The 17,178-nt window shown below is 38.6% G+C and overlaps 1 protein-coding gene across 2 annotated transcripts in view; it reads left to right on the forward strand.

The window, feature by feature from the left end:
• Positions 1-17,178, forward strand: part of TSPAN14 (tetraspanin 14) — a 62,758-nt gene that overhangs the window by 11,627 nt on the left and 33,953 nt on the right. For both annotated transcript variants that reach the window (XM_005153626.2, XM_031053029.2), the window contains exons 2-3: positions 4,865-4,962; positions 13,927-13,977. In XM_005153626.2, coding sequence (XP_005153683.2) covers positions 4,882-4,962; positions 13,927-13,977 — 132 coding nt within the window. In that variant the 5' untranslated portion in view covers positions 4,865-4,881. The remainder of the gene's footprint in view (positions 1-4,864; positions 4,963-13,926; positions 13,978-17,178) is intronic.

The raw sequence follows: 17,178 nt of genomic DNA on the forward strand, positions 1-17,178 counted from the left end.
GTGTGGTGTAGCTTGTGGTGCTGATCTAGACTGCTGGCATTGTAAGGATGGTGCATTTCCATGAGCATACTCAGAAGCTAGTGCTGCTTCTGGCCTCCTGTCCTTGTTCTGTCACCTCTTGACTGCGCCCACCCCTGGCATTTGGGGAGGTATGTTGGAAGGCTTAAAACTCTTTTATTCTTGGCTCATGGTACAAGATCACAGGTTTGATCAGTTGTGCTACATGTTTTGCTGTGTGATTGTTTGCTCCACTGAATAGGATGATTAATGGTTGTGGATTTTGGGAAGGAAGGGGATCAGGACTGCATATGGTGGCAGTACTGGCTGAACCTGGAATTTCAGTACAACGTACATAAAGTCATACTGAAATCCTTTACTTCCTTGTAAAGCTAATGCTGTCTGAAGGTCAAAAGGACCTGTGGACCTGGATCTAGATATGTGCATTAGTGTTCCGGTTGTTCTTGTTCTAGAATTAATATCTGTGAGGATTTCCCTGCATATGCAAGTTAGATTATTTATCACACCTTTCTGTTTTAGGAGAGTAAAAATCCAATGACTATGAATATCACTGCTGTAGCATTTTGGAGTTAAGAGTAGAATCTGTGGGTGTAGAAATGCTTTGGAAAAGAGAGTAACCTCTCCATAAACAACTGCTTTTCCTCCGCTCTCCCCACTAAAGCTGTAAACACCAAGACAAAATTTTATCTTCTACTAAAGCAGCAGTGCTCTATTTAATGTCTAAAACCTCCTGTTGTCATGAGTGGGTGATAAACTGTCAGCTGACACAATATGACTTGCTTTATCTGAAACAGCAGAGAAAGTTGCTAGTCTATGCTGCCTACTTTAATCTTCCAAGTGGTTTGTAGTATTGCCTTACGATGGTTATGTAGTCTGTGATGTAAGTGAAATGAAATACTGATGTAGCAGATTTCTAGACTGCTAACAGATGCCTCCTGTATTAGGAAACATGACTGGTTTTAGTATAAACACAGGGAAGGTGGCTGTTGGCCTTGAGTGGATTGCCTAGTCTGTTTATTTGTAGGGTTAGGGGAAAAAGTCAGACATGCCTACACTTTGAACTTACTGTGTCAGAATGCCACTCCCACACCAGTAGTAAGCATCTCCTCCATATAGTGTTTGGTGGTCCATCAAGAAGAACTAAAAGACTCCTGATGAGGATAAGCAAAGAGAGTAAGTCAAATCTGCTCCTTTAATATAAGCAGGTGTTTCAGAAGGTAACATCAGTCACTGGAGCCATGAGCTTCTCTGCAGCAGGGAACCAGTACTGGTAGTACTAGGCCCCTGTCCCTTCAAAGCATTTAAAAAATAAGTATATGGAAAAAAAGAAAAGCCTTTTGTTTTTCCATTTTGTGAAAATACTGTGGTTGATAAATGACTGGGACATCTCACCAGTTACATGGGGTAATGGAGAGAAGTGTCTTGCAAGCTGATAGTCAAAATGATGAGATAGGTGGAGAATGGTGCTTATCAGTAAAGGGTACTTTTGATGTTCTTAATTCCTGGGAATAGTTGCACTGAAGCTGGAACTTGAAACAATTGGATCTGAATCCCAGTGCCAGGGAGGGCAGCCTAACAAAGAGTAAAACTTTGGAGTGTGTTTGTATTTTAGGTCCTGAAATGGTATGCTTGTCTTTCTGTCTCCTTAAGTTTTAAGCCTCTTAGTAGAACTCAATTTTTATGGAATTTAATGATATGCTAGTTACATGCCACTTGCTGCCTCCTCTTTTGTAGTGGTAACAGCAGCAAGAGTAATATTACTAGTGTGTACATTTTGCAGTTAGTGCCTCTGTCTTTTGATGGGATCCTGATTTTCACAGGGAGACAGGCAGAACAGTGGTGAAGGCATTTGTGTGCCTGTATCCAGAGAATGTCTGTCCTGGTTTCAGCAGTAGCAGTAATTTTTCTCCTTCTTAGTAGCTGGTGCAGTGCTGTGTTTTTGACTTTCAGCCTGGGAGCCACACTGACAATGTGCTTGAGCTGGCAGCCAGTATATTGCTGTAACACAGATTTTAAATTGATGCAAATGGAGTCTTGGACTTTGCTCAGATTAGTGGGGTTCTGCTGTTGTCTCTAGTGTCTCCTTTTCTTCCCCTCTTCCCCAGACCCATCAGACTTACTGTCTTGAATAAGTGTATGACTACTGAGTACTGAAACAAAAATTTCCACTGGGGCTAGAGGCTGAGAAGAAATTAGAAGAGCCAAGTGTTCATTCCTTCTCTTTTGTTCTCTCAGATGCAGGCTTAGAAAAACAGGAGAGTAGTGTTTAGGTAAGGTTTTTTTTACTATGTCTTTTAATAGTAAGATTTCAAGATGTTGTCTGTGAAGTTAGATGGGTTGGAAAGGTAAGTAACTAAAGCTGAACCAGGGCATGAGGAAAAAAAACTGTCTACTTAAGGAATGTATATTGCAAAACTCGGCTTATGTGACTGGTCACATCTAGGGAAGTCCTGTCCAGTCACTGCTTGTGCTTCTATAAAGTACAATTTTCTTTGTTTTAACAAAGGTTAAGTGCTTTTTTGCTATAAATGAACTGTGAGCATTAGAACCTTGTTTCAAGGTGAAGTTTTGGAAGGCAAAAACACTTGTTTTCTGTATTTGGTCAAAACTGTATGGAAATCAAGATCTAACTCTGGCAAGATCAAGCTCAGGTGTTAATTCTGAATGTTCACACTCTCTAGCCTGACAAATTTTGCAGGTATTGTTTCTGTAAGAATGTACAATATATACTTTATTTTTTCTCCAGACTGCTGTTTCTATGGAACCCACCAAGTGGTTCATTCTGTGTGTACAGTCCCTTTACTGAGGCTGTTGGGGAAAAAAAAGCTTCTGACTTAACTCAGTTTTACTTCAACTTGTACAGAATTTTTTACTCCATCTTGTAGGGCATCAAGTGGAATAATTCTTTCTTTTTAATGATTTTTCTGCTGCTATTGTGTCTGTCCATATGCACCGATCTGGAGTCACCTAGTGACTCTAGAGTAATGTATCTTAAGCAACCTGTGTAGGTAAACGTATGCCTGAAGGCTATTTAGGTGATATCTGGTTTTATTATATACAAATCAATCTACTTCATGTTACGTGGATCAGTATGATTTGTATAACACCTATGATGTGAAAATTCCTCTTGTGCACATGCAGTCTATTTTAGCCAGAAAAAAAACCAACCCAAAATTATTCTTTGTCCACCTCTTGCAATCCTGCTTTGGTGAAGTCACATGATTTTCTGATATAGTATTCTACAGTTTTAAGTAGTAATGGAGAAAACTACTAAGATCTGTCCTCCTTAGTTTTTTCTGCATGGTCTCTGCCTTTCTGAAAACTATTTCCATTTGTTGGGCAGCAAAGAAACTTCCTGGCTGGGCTTGAAGAGGGACAGGGGGTATGTCTGGACCAAGGAAGGACTCTGTTTCCAGATGGAAGCCAATCCTGGCATTGGGTGACCTCTGAAAGGAAACTCAAAGGCTGTTTGGGATAGTTTGTAGTCTCATGGGCTGGAGGTATCTGTTGTGTGTCCTTGATCTGTTTGTGTCTGTGTGGTTTTAGCTTCAGGGGAAAAAAGTTTGAGACAAGGCTTGAAATGTTTGTGTTGGGATTTCAGAAAACAAGCTCCTCCAGTAAGACACTGATTGTAGTACTCCATAGTTGTCCTGGAGAACAATTGGTATTTCACTTACAATGAAGAGCTTGCTTTAGCTTTTATTGAATGGAATTCTCAAAGTTGACAGGTGTTTGCTTCTTTCTTTCTGTGGGGTTGTTCTTTGTACACCCAGGTGCAGGCTGTCTTCTAAAACAAAAATAGTGGTTGTGATCTTCAGTCCTGTATTCCATGGTGCTTGATTTCAGACACTGCTGGGTACGCGTGGTTTCTGCATGCTGTCTGTGAATGCCCAGGCCAGGATAGTCCTTGAAACCTTTTCCTTAGTTATGAGGTGTATAAAAATTCTCTATGCTTGCTTTTCCGTTGCAAGCTTTAAAACTGACATTTTATGTGACATTTACCTCAAGGTGAATGTAGAGTTGAAATATGGAACTGGTTTTTGTCTGTCTTAAGCAGTACTTCTGTGGTCAGCTCTCTGGAATGCAAGAGCTGTGGCGTTCATTGTCTTCCCTGCTCCAGCTCTCAGTTTAACAGTTTATCCTCTGTTCTTTTGTTCCCATGCATGGCATTTCTGCAGAGGTGGTTTAGTTATGGTACTCTGAAAAGCTGTAGTTCTCTGAAATATTTGAGCAACAGTTGCAGTTGAGCCTTATCTCTACTGAATGTACAAAAACATAGAAAACAAACTGCAGAGCAGACCAACTTTTTAATGTTTGCAAGAATAAGACTTCTTATGGGGTACTGACTTGGTAAAGAAATGTGGAAAAGATAGAGTACAACTGCCTATTGTATTTAGCAGTCTGTAGACATTGAGATTTTCCAAGTAACGACTTCTAACATCTTACTAGTTGGGTGGATATGTGATCTACAGGGTATGTATTTACATGTTTGTATAAGTCCAAGCAGCTGTCTGTATAAGTAAAATGGTTTTGAAGGAGTGAGAAAACAGATGAATGTCAACTTGCTGATGCAGACCTTCTAGGCTAATTGTATAGCTAGTTTCCTTTTTGGGTGTCCCTTCCTGTTATCACATCAGGGTGCTTAAAGAATATAGGGTTATTAAGCAACAAATACTTAGGGGGAGTTTAGAGTCAGCAGAAGTTTCTGAGCTGACTTTGAACATACTGCTGAATGTCATACAATGCATGTTACCATGGTCACTTTCTCAACAAGAGATCTAGAAAAAGATTTTTTATTCTTAAAACATTTCTCTGCCTAATTATTCTCATTCTGTCTTATGTGCAGACGCTGTGCTATAGAAAATGCACTATTACCGATATTCCAATGCAGAAGTCAGCTGTTGGTACAAATACCTGCTCTTCAGCTACAACATTGTCTTCTGGGTGAGTACAAAATACAGAGACTGGAATGGCTTAGACATACCTCAGTTTTACTAACTTCCTTCCTCTGTTCAAGAGGCTGAAATATTTACCTGAAAAGAAATTGGTGTATGGTATGTCCTGGGTGTTTTGGAATTGAGAAAGCCTATCCTATGTAATCTTTCCCTTTGTTGCCCTTTCTTCCTATCTTACCTTCTGAGTGAAGATAAAGGAGAGAAGCAGGTAAAAAGGTAAAATTGTTTTGGTTTGTTTGGTTGGTTGATTTTTTGTGTGTGTTTTTTTTTTTTAGCAGAAAGGAAATATTTGCTTAAAGGATTTTTCAGAAGAAAATAGTATAGTCTCTACTGTTTCTGACAAAGCCTCCATCTTTTGCATGGTGGAGGCTATTCAATGCTGGTTGTGTTTGGACAAAGGTTAAAGCTACCTTACTTAAGTGGTACATTGAGTTGCTTCCTTGTTAAGAGAAGTCTTTTCTAATATCTCCTTTCAGATCGTCTTTGATCTCTGTGTTTGAGTGGTGTAGCTTAAATACACTATGCAGAAGAGAAGAAGGGAACTGCCCAGAGATGTGTCAACTTGCTGGCATTGCAACATAGTCAAGATTTTAAATGTCATGCTCTGTGGGCAGCAAAACTGTCTGATACACTCTTGAAATACTTAGCTAGGGACTAGCCTGCCTATAATGCTTGTTTAGAATTATGAATGTGAAAAGGGTGAAAAAACAGGTGTGTGGTTTTAGATGTTTATGATGGTCAAAATCACTGAAGTACCTAACTACCTTGGAAAAGAAGGATATTATTCAAAGGTTAGTGCATAGTGTTGCATTAAAAATAGTTAACATGTCTGTGAAGGAAAGGTAAGGATGTGGTTCAAATAAACTTGATAATTCTTTTCAGAGCTAGGTCAAATGTTAAGAGTTTGCACCTGAAGTCATGGAAACTGCAGGCATGGAAGGGCATGGGTAGTCATGAAGAAATGCGTATCTGATGATTTGCCTAGTGCTAGCATCTTAGATTAATGTTCTGACTCAGAGTTTAAATATTTCTTAGTATGTATAGCTTTTCTAAAAATGTTTAGATTTTTTTTTCAAAGCTGAAAGGATCAGATTTACAGTAAGAATGAAAGTATGATATGTGGTTGAAGCAACTTCTTAAAGTTAAGAGTAAAAATTAATCCTGGTTCTGACTTGTCTGAGATAAGTAGACATGCTGGAGAGCACTGTATTTATTTTATTTGTTTATTGTGATTCTTTAAACCATGTCAACCTTTTACTGCCTGAAATTTAAGATATACAGAATTACTACCCAAGTCGGTGTTTAAGTTGTGTAAAAAATGGGATTTAGTATCTGAACATAAATTGCAGATTCTTGTTTGTTTTTGTCAGCAGTGATTTTGTATTTGCTTGATTTACCCACATAAATTTCTGGTAAACTGTATTGATGATTCTGCATATTTTGTTTGCTTTGGCAGTTTTTAAGGAAGAAAATAAGGGTTTTTTTGAAAGCTGCATGTATTATGGACAAAAATCTGAATTAATTTAGAATCACAGAAAAGACTAGGTTAGTTCCAAATGGAAGGCCAGGTTGGATGAGGCTTTGAGCAGTTGGGGAGTTGGGACTAGATGGTCTTTGGGACTAGATGGTCTTTAAGGTTCCTTTCAACTCAAACCATTTTGTGATTCTGTGAACTTCTGGAGGTCATCTTGCCCAATTTTCTGTTGAAAGCAGGACCTATAAGGTAAGAAATAGCTGCTCAAAGAGAAGAGCTCGGAGTTTTATGAGCTGCTTACTCATTAAGTTTTTGCAGCCCTCAGCCTAATAAAAATGCTGGAAGGCCAGGTAGTGCTGGGACAGCATTGTTTGGTATGGTGGTTGAAAACAATGGAAGTTAGTGCACTGCCTCTTGTTTACTAGTGTAGTGTCTTGATACGGTATTGCATCAGTAAGCCACAGGGGTGTTTACTTGTGTAAGTAACAGGGCAGGAAAGGTGTGTGTGGTTTGAGTAGAAACCTTTTTTCCTGGAAGGGTTAATTTGCCACAATGTTGCCCAAGTGCAAATGTTTGTTAGTGATGACTTTTTCCCACTAGCAATTGAGGATTCCCATCATGGGCTTGTTTCAAAAAGTGTGTGCTCAAAGGCTACCAGCTCTGTAGTTACTTTTCTTCTGTATATAATACAATTCCTATGTAACTGAAGTGTGGCGCAATGAGGAGTAATATTCATCAAGCTTGCTCTGGTTTTCAGAGAAATCGCTTTGTAGATACCTGCTCTTCAGCAGGTAGCATGGGGTATGTGAGAAATTGATTGGCTCTTCTATTCATGAATGTATTAGAATTGTTCTAGACCTCTGCTTACTTTCTAGTGAGTGTCATGTGAAGTGGGGTCTACTACTATTTTTGATGGGTAAACAACCTTTGAAAGCCTGATACTTTTTTTTCCTGAAAGGCATTTGCCTCTGCTTTTTCATAGGAATTAACTTTGTCTCTTTCCATTTTATTTGTATTCCCTGCAGAGTCATATTTCACTTCTTTCAAACTTATTTTTTACTGTATTCTCTTGAAATTAGTGATGACAATCCACAGATCTTTTTTCTGTTCCTCAAATAATGTTTTTTTAAAAGATGCAGAAAAATTGAGGAGAATTTGGAATACAGTTTGTGCATTTCAGCTGACCTGTTGGCTTTAGGAACTGGTTTTGTGAACAGGTACTACTTCTGGGTACCTTACTCAACAAATGGTCTGAGGCTTTGTTGTCATTTAAACCCAGCCAGCAACTAAGTACCATGCAGCTATTGGCTCACCCCCTCCTCTCATTGCCCCACTAAAATATCAGTGTGTTATCGGCATTTAGACTAAAGCAGAAGCACAGCACTATACCAGCTACTAGGAAGAAAATTAACTCTATCCCAGCCAAAGCCAGGACAGGCTTCTGACAAGTTTTCAACCTAACCTAGTAAACTATGTGCAGTTGCAGCTCTTGTGGTAAGAATTCGGTACCTTCAGTTGTAGAACAAGCTATGTAAATGTTAAGTGGGAGGATAGACACTCCTACAAGCAATGCATGAATCATTGAGCTGAATGGGTGATTCAGGAGCCTATGACATCCTGCTGGCTGGGATGACTAGTCTGATGATCTCTTTAATTGGACAAAACCATCCTGTGTAGAACAAAGTAAATTTTCTGTGTGCCTTAAGAAGGAAGGACTAGAAAATCAGAAGGGAAATGTAAACATGGCTGGAAAAAAGCAGAAATAAGGGAGGGAATATTGGTCTTGAGTCACTTTTCTTGGCTTGCAAGACAGGTACCTTTGGGAACTTTTGAGTGTTAGTGGGTGTGCCTGCTGTATAATGTGCATGAGGGGTAGTGTTTAGATAGGTGAGCAGACAGCTTCTTGCCTATTTAAGCTATTATTGGAGATACGATGACAGCTCACCTTTTTCTCAACTCATGACACAGTTTAGTCAGAACTAGGTAATTTGCATGTAAATAAAGCTGCAGTTGTTTGTCCCTCATGCTTGCTAAAGATGTATGTTGACTTTCTCATTGTAGTTCTAAAGATACTATCAGTGACTATAAATTTTAAAGTGAATAGTTTACAGTATATTTTAGTGGGTGGTTGGTTACTTCAGTTTGTATCATTTATCAAACACAGTTCACATGGACTGGGGTTGCACAAAATATTGAACTACAAGGACAAATATGACTTAATAATGGCAAGCTCACAGTTTAATGAGCCTTTAGCAATCTGTACATTTTTTTATAAGGCTTGTTAGTTTTCTGTTTTTTTTCACAGAAGCAACTTCTCAATAGAAGGTTCAGTTCTGATGGCTTTGAGTTAGTTGTATACATGTGGCTTGCAAAAATCACTTTTCTCTTCTTTGTGCTTGGCTTTCCCTTGTGAGAAAGGGAATGGAGGTCATAGGAAGGCTCTTGTCTTCCTAGGCATGATTTTAATGTGGAACTGCTTTATTCTCTTCTTGCCTTTTAAGCATGCTAATAAGATTTAATTCTCCAAGTACACTTGTTTTAATGAGTAGTGATGAGGCAGTATTACAACCATTAAGACAGCCCTGCAGGGAGTGCTCAGAAGTTTAAGTGAAATTGCCTTGTTATAGCAAGACTGGACTTCCTTCTGAGTTTTTAAAGCTTTCCCCCTCCCCAGATAGCTTCATTTGCCATTATGAAATTAAAAGGCTGCAGTAATAAAAGGTGAAGAGCTTGGTCCTAACACTTTTCTGTTCCAAGACATTTTGCAATTGAGTGAGTTCTGTGAAAGCCCCAGTGGAGGGAGGAGGCAGGGGTGGATAACTGACCCCAGGGGGAGTGCAAGGATGCCCTGTCTTGGGGTGCATCACTGCTCTTACGCTTTCCAGCCTGGGATTTATTAGGAAGGCCTAGAGAATGAAAGGCACTGCCTCAGTTATCTGCCTCTCATGCTTGCTGCTTTGTCTCCAGTTGAAGGATTTTTTTTGGGTAGTCCAAGAATGGCACCTTGGCCAGGATGTGGCTGTTTCAGTGAAGCATTGCATATATGCTCTGCCAAAGCCTTTTAGGTTGCATATGAGCTCACTGTCTCTCAGATAAATTAAAAGGAAAGCATAAAATAGCTTTTAGTTGCTGTCATCTTGATTTATCTTCTGATGCTTTGTAACTTTGTCTGTAGCTCTTAAGGGGGTTTGGAGGAAAAAAAGTATTTTTTTCCCCTCATCAAATAGAAGCTGTGGCATTTTTGCTCTGAACATGAAGGGCAAAAATTCTCTTAAGTTAGGAAAAGAATACAGAGTTTGTTTTTGGCAAAGTAGGAGAAGACTGAGGGTAGCTTCAGATTTTCTTGGCTTTTGCAGTTTATGTTGTTTCTCAGGAACATCTAGAAGAGCAAGGAAGAGGAAATAATCCACCACCAGGTGGTTTCCTGACCCTGAGAGGAAAAATCTTGGAGGAGGCAAGGGTAGGAAGGAAGGAAGGCTGTAGGCTGCTGTTTGCTCCAGCATAGGTGGAGCTACAGAATAAACCAGGATTGTCTAGGGGGTGGAAAAAATGTTCTCTATGAGAGTAACATTTTGTGCTTACAAAAATTGAGTGCAATAAGAATGCATTCCCATTGTTTCTAATAGGACCATGATGCAGGCTGTTCCAAAATCGATTTGTGTCCAAGGGTTGTCTTGCAGGAATTATGTTTGCTGCAATCTAGATTTGAGAAACAAATTAGATCCGTTTTCTCAGTAGGGTGATTCTTAATAGCATAAACAAAAGAATTCAAAGTGTGGTTGGGAATGGATAATACTTAAATGGTCCTTGTGCATGGTGTCTGTGAGTTGGTGAGGCTACAGCTCGATGTGATATGTTAATAATGTGGATTTTGCAGTTCTAAAGCAGTAAATGACCAAATGCTGCTTAGTTTCCTGTTCAAAGCTAAGCTGCTTTGTATATGCTTCCATCTAATCTTTGATGCAGTATGTGGTTTAAATGACTCCATAGCACAAAATTGAACTAGGTAGTCCAGTTTGTTCTTGCTCACATATCCAGATTCTAGTGAAAGGCTAATTCCGAAGTGCTTCTCTTGAAATAAAGCTGACTTGCTCACTTTCAGCCTGGGAACACACGGTTAGCATTGCTACTTCTCAGCTGCCTGTTCTCCCATTCGTGTGGCCAGTTAGTTCAGTGAGCTGATTGATGAAGGTTAAAACTTTTCTTTCAGTTCAGGCCGGATCAGTTCCCTTGTCTGCATCATGGCAGTTACTGGAATGCCTTTCTGCAAGAGTGGTAAAAAGAGAGTATTTTCCTAGTACTAGTTCTCTGTAGATCTCTGTATTGGGCATGCTCAATCACACTAACTTCTGAGGTAGTTTTATCACCATTGTGTGTTTTACAGTAGTTTCCAGTGAGATATTTTACCGTATCTTGTAATTGGCATTTCAAGCAGTCCCAGTTAAATAGCTACCATCTTACTTCCTTGAAAATTGGTTGTCTTGGTAAATGCGCCTGTAAAGCTGACGGCTTTGTTTCTTCTGCAAGTACATGTTTTCTTCTAAAGAAACCTAATGTATGTGATTTGCTTCTAGTTGTGTTTCTAGTGAGAATTATGAATTGCTTAGGTGAATTAAGTTACAGATTTTTCCATGTTGATTCTATAAGTTGATTTTTCTGCTAATAACTGTTTTACTTATAGGTAGTATGTATATGTGCCTATGGAAATAACTTTGCAAAAAAAAAATAATGCAGCTTTGTGAAACTTAACATTTAATAAAACATGAGCTTATATTCAGAGGTGAGAATGAAGGATGCTAGTGAAAAATCTACTTTATCTATTACAATTTAAGACAATAAATATAATGCAAGGCAACCAGTCTGAAGAGGACACCTTATTTGTATATTCAATAGCACATTATTAGTGTTACGGTAACATTAGTTTGTACACTGAATGTGGAAGTCTTCCCAATTTTCCCCCTCGTTTTTTAAGAAAAAGTTCCCAAATAGCCAGCTGTGTCTACTGTGTAATTTACCTTGATTACTGCAAATCATGCCAGCTGTCTTCACCTGTGTCTCAGCATTTCTGGAGCATTGGGAATGAGAAAAGGTGAAAGATGTATTGATTGCATTCTCTGTAAAACTTAGTGACATACAAGTTGTGAGTATAGATTTTTCTATTATTGCTTCTTAATCTGAAAACCACTGGGTTAAGATTTAGGGGTAATCTGGATCAATATTCTGTTCATATACGTGTGTGTGGGGGGGAGTTTAATAGTATTTTTAAAGCTGTGCTTTGATCCAAATCATCACTTTAAATATTCTTAGCTATTTAGAGTCTGAGATGAGTAGTTATTATGCTGTTGCTTATTAAGCAGCATCTGGAAATTTAACTTATTTAGCACTTCTTTGCCTCATTGTAACTCTTTACATCTATTAGTAGTTGATTTGATTGGTTAATCTATGTGATTAAGCCCTAAAATATGGCATATAGTACTTCATGCCTAGATAGAAGAGTCAGATCATTTGAGTAATTTTTACTGAATGACATGAATGACACAGACCTTTTAGGCTTTTTTTCCCCCCCTACTTCCCCCAGCAGAGTAAACCCAGAACAGCTTAATTTGCCCTGGCTGCAGTTTAGTGTCAGTAAGAACTCGGTAGTACTTAAAGTCTACACATACTTTCTTGTGTGACTATGAGACAGTCTTATTTTTTTCAACCTCAGTCCTTTATATAGCATCATTTAGGCTGGCAAAGGTGTTAACCTAATACTGCCAATTTCACCACCAAGCCATATCCCTAAGTGCTACATCTGCACGCCTGTCTTTTAAATACCTCTAGGGATGGTGACTCAACCACTTCCCTGGGCAGCTGATTCCAATACTTGGCAACACTTTTGGTGAAGAAATTTTTCCTAATACTCAATCTAAACCTCCCCTGGAGCAACTTGAGTCTGTTTGTTCTCATCCTATAGTTTGTTACTTGGGAGAAGACACCAGCCACCTCCTCATCCATCCTCCTTTCAGGTGGCTGTAGAGAATGGTAATGTCTCCCCTCAGCCTCTTTTTCCAGACTAAACAAAGTGTAGTTCCTTCAACTGTTCCTCACAGAACTTGTTCTCTAGGCTCTTCACCAGCTTGGTTGTTCTTTGGACACATTTCAGCACCTCAGTGTCTTCTAAGGTTACATAGACATAGTGATAATGATATGTTGCTTGCTATATTGTGTGCCTGCAATTAGTAGCTGCAGTTACTGCATGTTGGGCTGGGACAAAGGGGCCCTCTTAAAACAATAAGGAACTCATTCATGGGCACAACCGCCTCTTGGTTGTGTTTGAAGGATCAAAGGAGAATATCCAGGATTGGTGGCACCAAAAGGATGAATTATTTGACAGCTTGGTGAAGCGACCATTCAATTACCTAACTTGACAAAAGAACTAACTTTTAAGGTGGCCTAAAGTGAATTGTCTTAATTATAACATTAAAAATCACAACCACAGGTCAAAAATACCCTGGCCCAGGTGACAACCCTTGTCCTGAGTATTCCCAAGTAGCTAGAGTTGACAACACAGCAAATATTAATTATATGTAAATTACAACCTGCCATTGTAACTGAGAGCTTACTGTCTTATAACGTATAAATATAATGAAGAAAGCTGGCATTGGAGTGCTTGATTTGCGGAACAGTCCACTGAGCACTCAGGCCTGAATAAACAGTATCTCTCCTGAGCACATGGAACTGGTTTACTGCAAGCTGAGCACAAATCCGCTTTTCAGACAACAATAGCAGAGTAGAACACCATTTTAAATAGTGAAGGGGAGCTGCCCTCAGTTTGCAGAGAGGTCATTGTAGTTTGAGTATTGAAATGGCATTGATTGTTGAAGTGCCTGACAGTGGAGAAAAGAAATAAAAGACTAGAACAAGGATCTCATGCTTCATTTGGATTAATATAATTCATAAATATTATACAAACATTTGGTGTAGGGTATGTACATTGTCAATAGATCTGTTGCTTATTAAAAGTAAGTGGATGGACCATTCTTTCAGCCTAATTCAAAAGGGCTTTAAACAAACCATAATCTAGTTAGAGAAGAGGCTAATATAGTGAGCCATGATAAGTTTTGAGGAGCCAAGCATGTCTACTCTGCGGGGGTAGCACTGTAAAATGACTAGGGAATAGCCTCAAAATGCATTAAATATTCTGAAATCTTCTGTGCAGGCAAAAGGTTTAGAGCAGGTCACTGGAACGAGGGTGATTCCTCTTTGTATGCTACTGTGTGAAACTGTTAACTTAGTCCTGTGTGCTTCTTGAGTAATCATGAATAATCAAATTGAAATACTTTAAAAAGATAGATTTATGTAATGCAAGAATGCTATAGAATAAATTAATGTTGTCTGAGATTATAGGCAATACTTGTTTAGCAATAGTGCGAGTGCCTAAGTATGCTGAGAAGGTGTTGAATATTGTATCTAATTATTTTTTTCTCTTTGCTTTAGCTAGCTGGGGTGGCCTTCCTTGCAGCTGGTCTGTGGGCATGGAGTGAAAAGGTAAGAGTAGAAATGACTGGTCTTACTTTGGTGGCTGCCCTCTCCTATCTCTGCCCCCGTAAAACTACTTCCGCAGGAAGCAGCAAAAATTGAATGTAGCATCTGAGTTCAGGACCATGTTTGAATGCTCTAAATTGAGCTTAGTTGGAGTTTTATTCTTGATCAGGTGTTAAGCCGTGGCCCTTGATGTTCAGACCTTTTTTGTAAACTTTTAAGAGCAGGATGCTTGGGAGAACTTAATTTTTATGATTAGTCCTTACAAACTGGTTCTCTTTTGAAAGCGTGCTTTCTAAAATACAGATCTCTACCCACCTCTTTTTGCTACAAACAAGAAGCATTTGGGAGAAATGTAAAAGATATCTGATTTTGATTAAAAAAAAAACGAAAAGCTAAACAAAAAGCAAACAAACAAAAAAGCACCAAACATAAACACATATCTTTGGGACTATCATTCTGAAGTATTCCAGTCTTTGGGCCGTCTACTCCAACTTCGTATGGAGTTGCTTGAGTTGCTGTGTCTGTATGTAGAGGATCAAACCTGGGGAACATGATATAACTAAATAAGGCTTTTATATTTGTCAAAGGTTTCTTCTAGGGATGACTTCCTCAGAGGAAGTCTGTTGTGAGCATGTACTTACAGAGATCTCCTGTTACAAAGAGATGGTATAGGTATGGAAATGAATGGTTCACTCCCTTGTTATGAATATAGAAGCATGGTTTTAATATGACTGCAAGCAGAAGGAAAAAGTGACAGTTACTAGCAGATTTACTGGTCTTGAGTCTTAATTAGCAGTGGAAATCAGGTGCCCTCACTTGTACTGCTGGGTAGGAAGAGTTTAATTACCATTGTGGTGTAACATTTCCTTAATCAGAGTGCTTATACGCAGCAGCTACGCTTACACAACAGGGAGGTTCTGGGATTCCACATAGAGAAAGGTTCTAGGATTCTCCTGCTTTTTGGAAGTGAAAGAGTTTTATTATGATCTTAATGCTGAGGTATGTATTCTCCCTCTCCCCACTCCCTACGTATGTGCAGGCATTCTTACAACTAAATAAGTGACGTGACTGATACATAGTAAGCAGCCTATCTTCACTCAAATGCATTTACCTTTTAGCCTGCTGTTATAAAAGGATTTTATTTCCAGTCTTTTGGAGTGTTAATCTTGTCTTGAATTTGTATTCTCTCAAGTTCAGACATCATTTTCTGTTCTGTGAAGAAGTACATAGGGTATATGTGGTTGAAATTACTACCTCACAGCTACTTCTATGTGCCAAAGGGACTTTATGGTACACTGAAGTTACTAAAAGGCAAGGACAGATTCTTTCTGTCTTTATTGCTTAAATTTTGCCTGAACTATTTCTATTCTCTGTTCTAACTTGCAAATAAGTGCTTCAAACCTTTTCCTGTGGTTTTGAACTTCTGAATGGCTTGTAAAATCTGTACATGTCTGTTCTTTGTGAGGTGGGCAGTCTTTCATACTAGTTACTGTTCTTCAGTCATAGTGTCTGTATGGATGTGTTTCTTTACAGATAAATATCTTGGTGAGCAACAGATAGGAAGTAAGAGAAAAACCATTCCATAAGCTGTGCTGCAGCAGTAAACTGAAAGATAAATTACAGGTGGTAGAAAAGTTCTGAACATCCTGTCCCTTGAATGCAACATGAAGTCCACTGGGTCCCTTTAACTTCTCTGGTTTTTCTTTTTCCATGAAGACTGTGTTATAATGAGTTATTATAATGTTGTGACAATCAACATCCAATTTGCAGAACTTCATTATAAGAAATCAACTCTGTCCTTGTCCGATGTATTTTATGGTTTCCATACAAATGTATCTCAAACAGTAACTGGTTTGGCATCTGTTAATGGGATGTATTAGAGATGTTTTATTTGAAGACAACCCATGTTTGCCCTCTGTTGGCAGCACAGTTGAGATGGTGTCATAATGTTAACAAATATTAAAAAAGAGGAAAACAAATTAAGCATGTGCAGCTGAACTTTTAATTCACTGTTCTAGGTGACTGAAAGGAAGACTTAAAGGCTGAGTTTTATTCTTGGATTTTTTTGACAGTGACTTGAGGTATCAAACTTCATTCCTATATACCTGTAGGAAATGGCAGTGCTGTTTTAAAGGGCAGTCTGGGCCTCAAAGAGCTCTTACCATCCTACAGATGGCACAGGCAAAAGCATCCTTAGAAAGATGAGTGCGGTGGAATGAGATAGTACCCTGAATTAATTCTCTTGTTTACTTCCTTCCTTCAGGATTTTTCACTTAGCATCATCTGTTGGGCAAAAAGCACCCTATGACCTTCTTTGCAAAAGAGAATGTTGTAAACATCAAACATGAACATGAGGAAACTGTTATGAACTCAGCAACATCTGAGGGTGAATAACAGAGCCCAGTTCCTGCCAACTGTTCTTCATAAAATGTTCTGATCAGAGGAAGTTTTCTTCCAAAAAATGTTGCTTGAGCAAATGAGATTGTCTGAAAAAAAGCTTCTGTTTGTGTTGGAAAGGAGATGGCTGGAAATAGTTGTGAAAGTTTCAATATCCTGGTCGCAGTGTTTGGTTTCATATTGTATGGGTTCTACAAAGACATTAGCTAATTTTGGCATGTCTTCCTTGACTTTTGGGTTCTGAGACAAGGTTTGATTAGGTAGGACTCTCACAATTAACCCGGAAGACCAAGTTTGATAGTTATTTTTTAATAGTTGTGTTACAGTTTGTAAGAATGGAAATGTGTTATTGGTGACACTAACCAGAAAAGTCTTTGCTTCCCAAGACTTTGAATGCTGTGATACCTATAAACTGTGACCAGTTTTTAATAGGCCATTTCAACTGTTAGTCAGCAGCTATTGCAAGGCAATTCTAAATCCTACAGTTCAATTTTTTTATTTACTTATTTTCATCCTTTCAACCAGTTTTGATAAAAATAACCTTATTGTCTTGCTGTTGCCAAATCAACAGCTCTAACGAGATCTGTTATACAACAAATTCTGAAAGAAGATGAATTCCTATATATCACTGCAGTACTATAAATCAGTGTGTTTTCATCAGCTGAAGTCTCTCCATACGCACATTTTATTCTAGTGCTGTATTTTGAAGACAATAATAGAAAGTGGCACAGGTTTTTCCAGTGTATTCTCTTAGAGTGTATATTCTTTGAACTTAACTCATGCTACTCAGGTATTTGCTAGGTAAGA

Source organism: Melopsittacus undulatus, chromosome 4 (assembly GCF_012275295.1).
Source record: "Melopsittacus undulatus isolate bMelUnd1 chromosome 4, bMelUnd1.mat.Z, whole genome shotgun sequence".
NCBI lineage: Eukaryota > Metazoa > Chordata > Aves > Psittaciformes > Psittaculidae > Melopsittacus > Melopsittacus undulatus.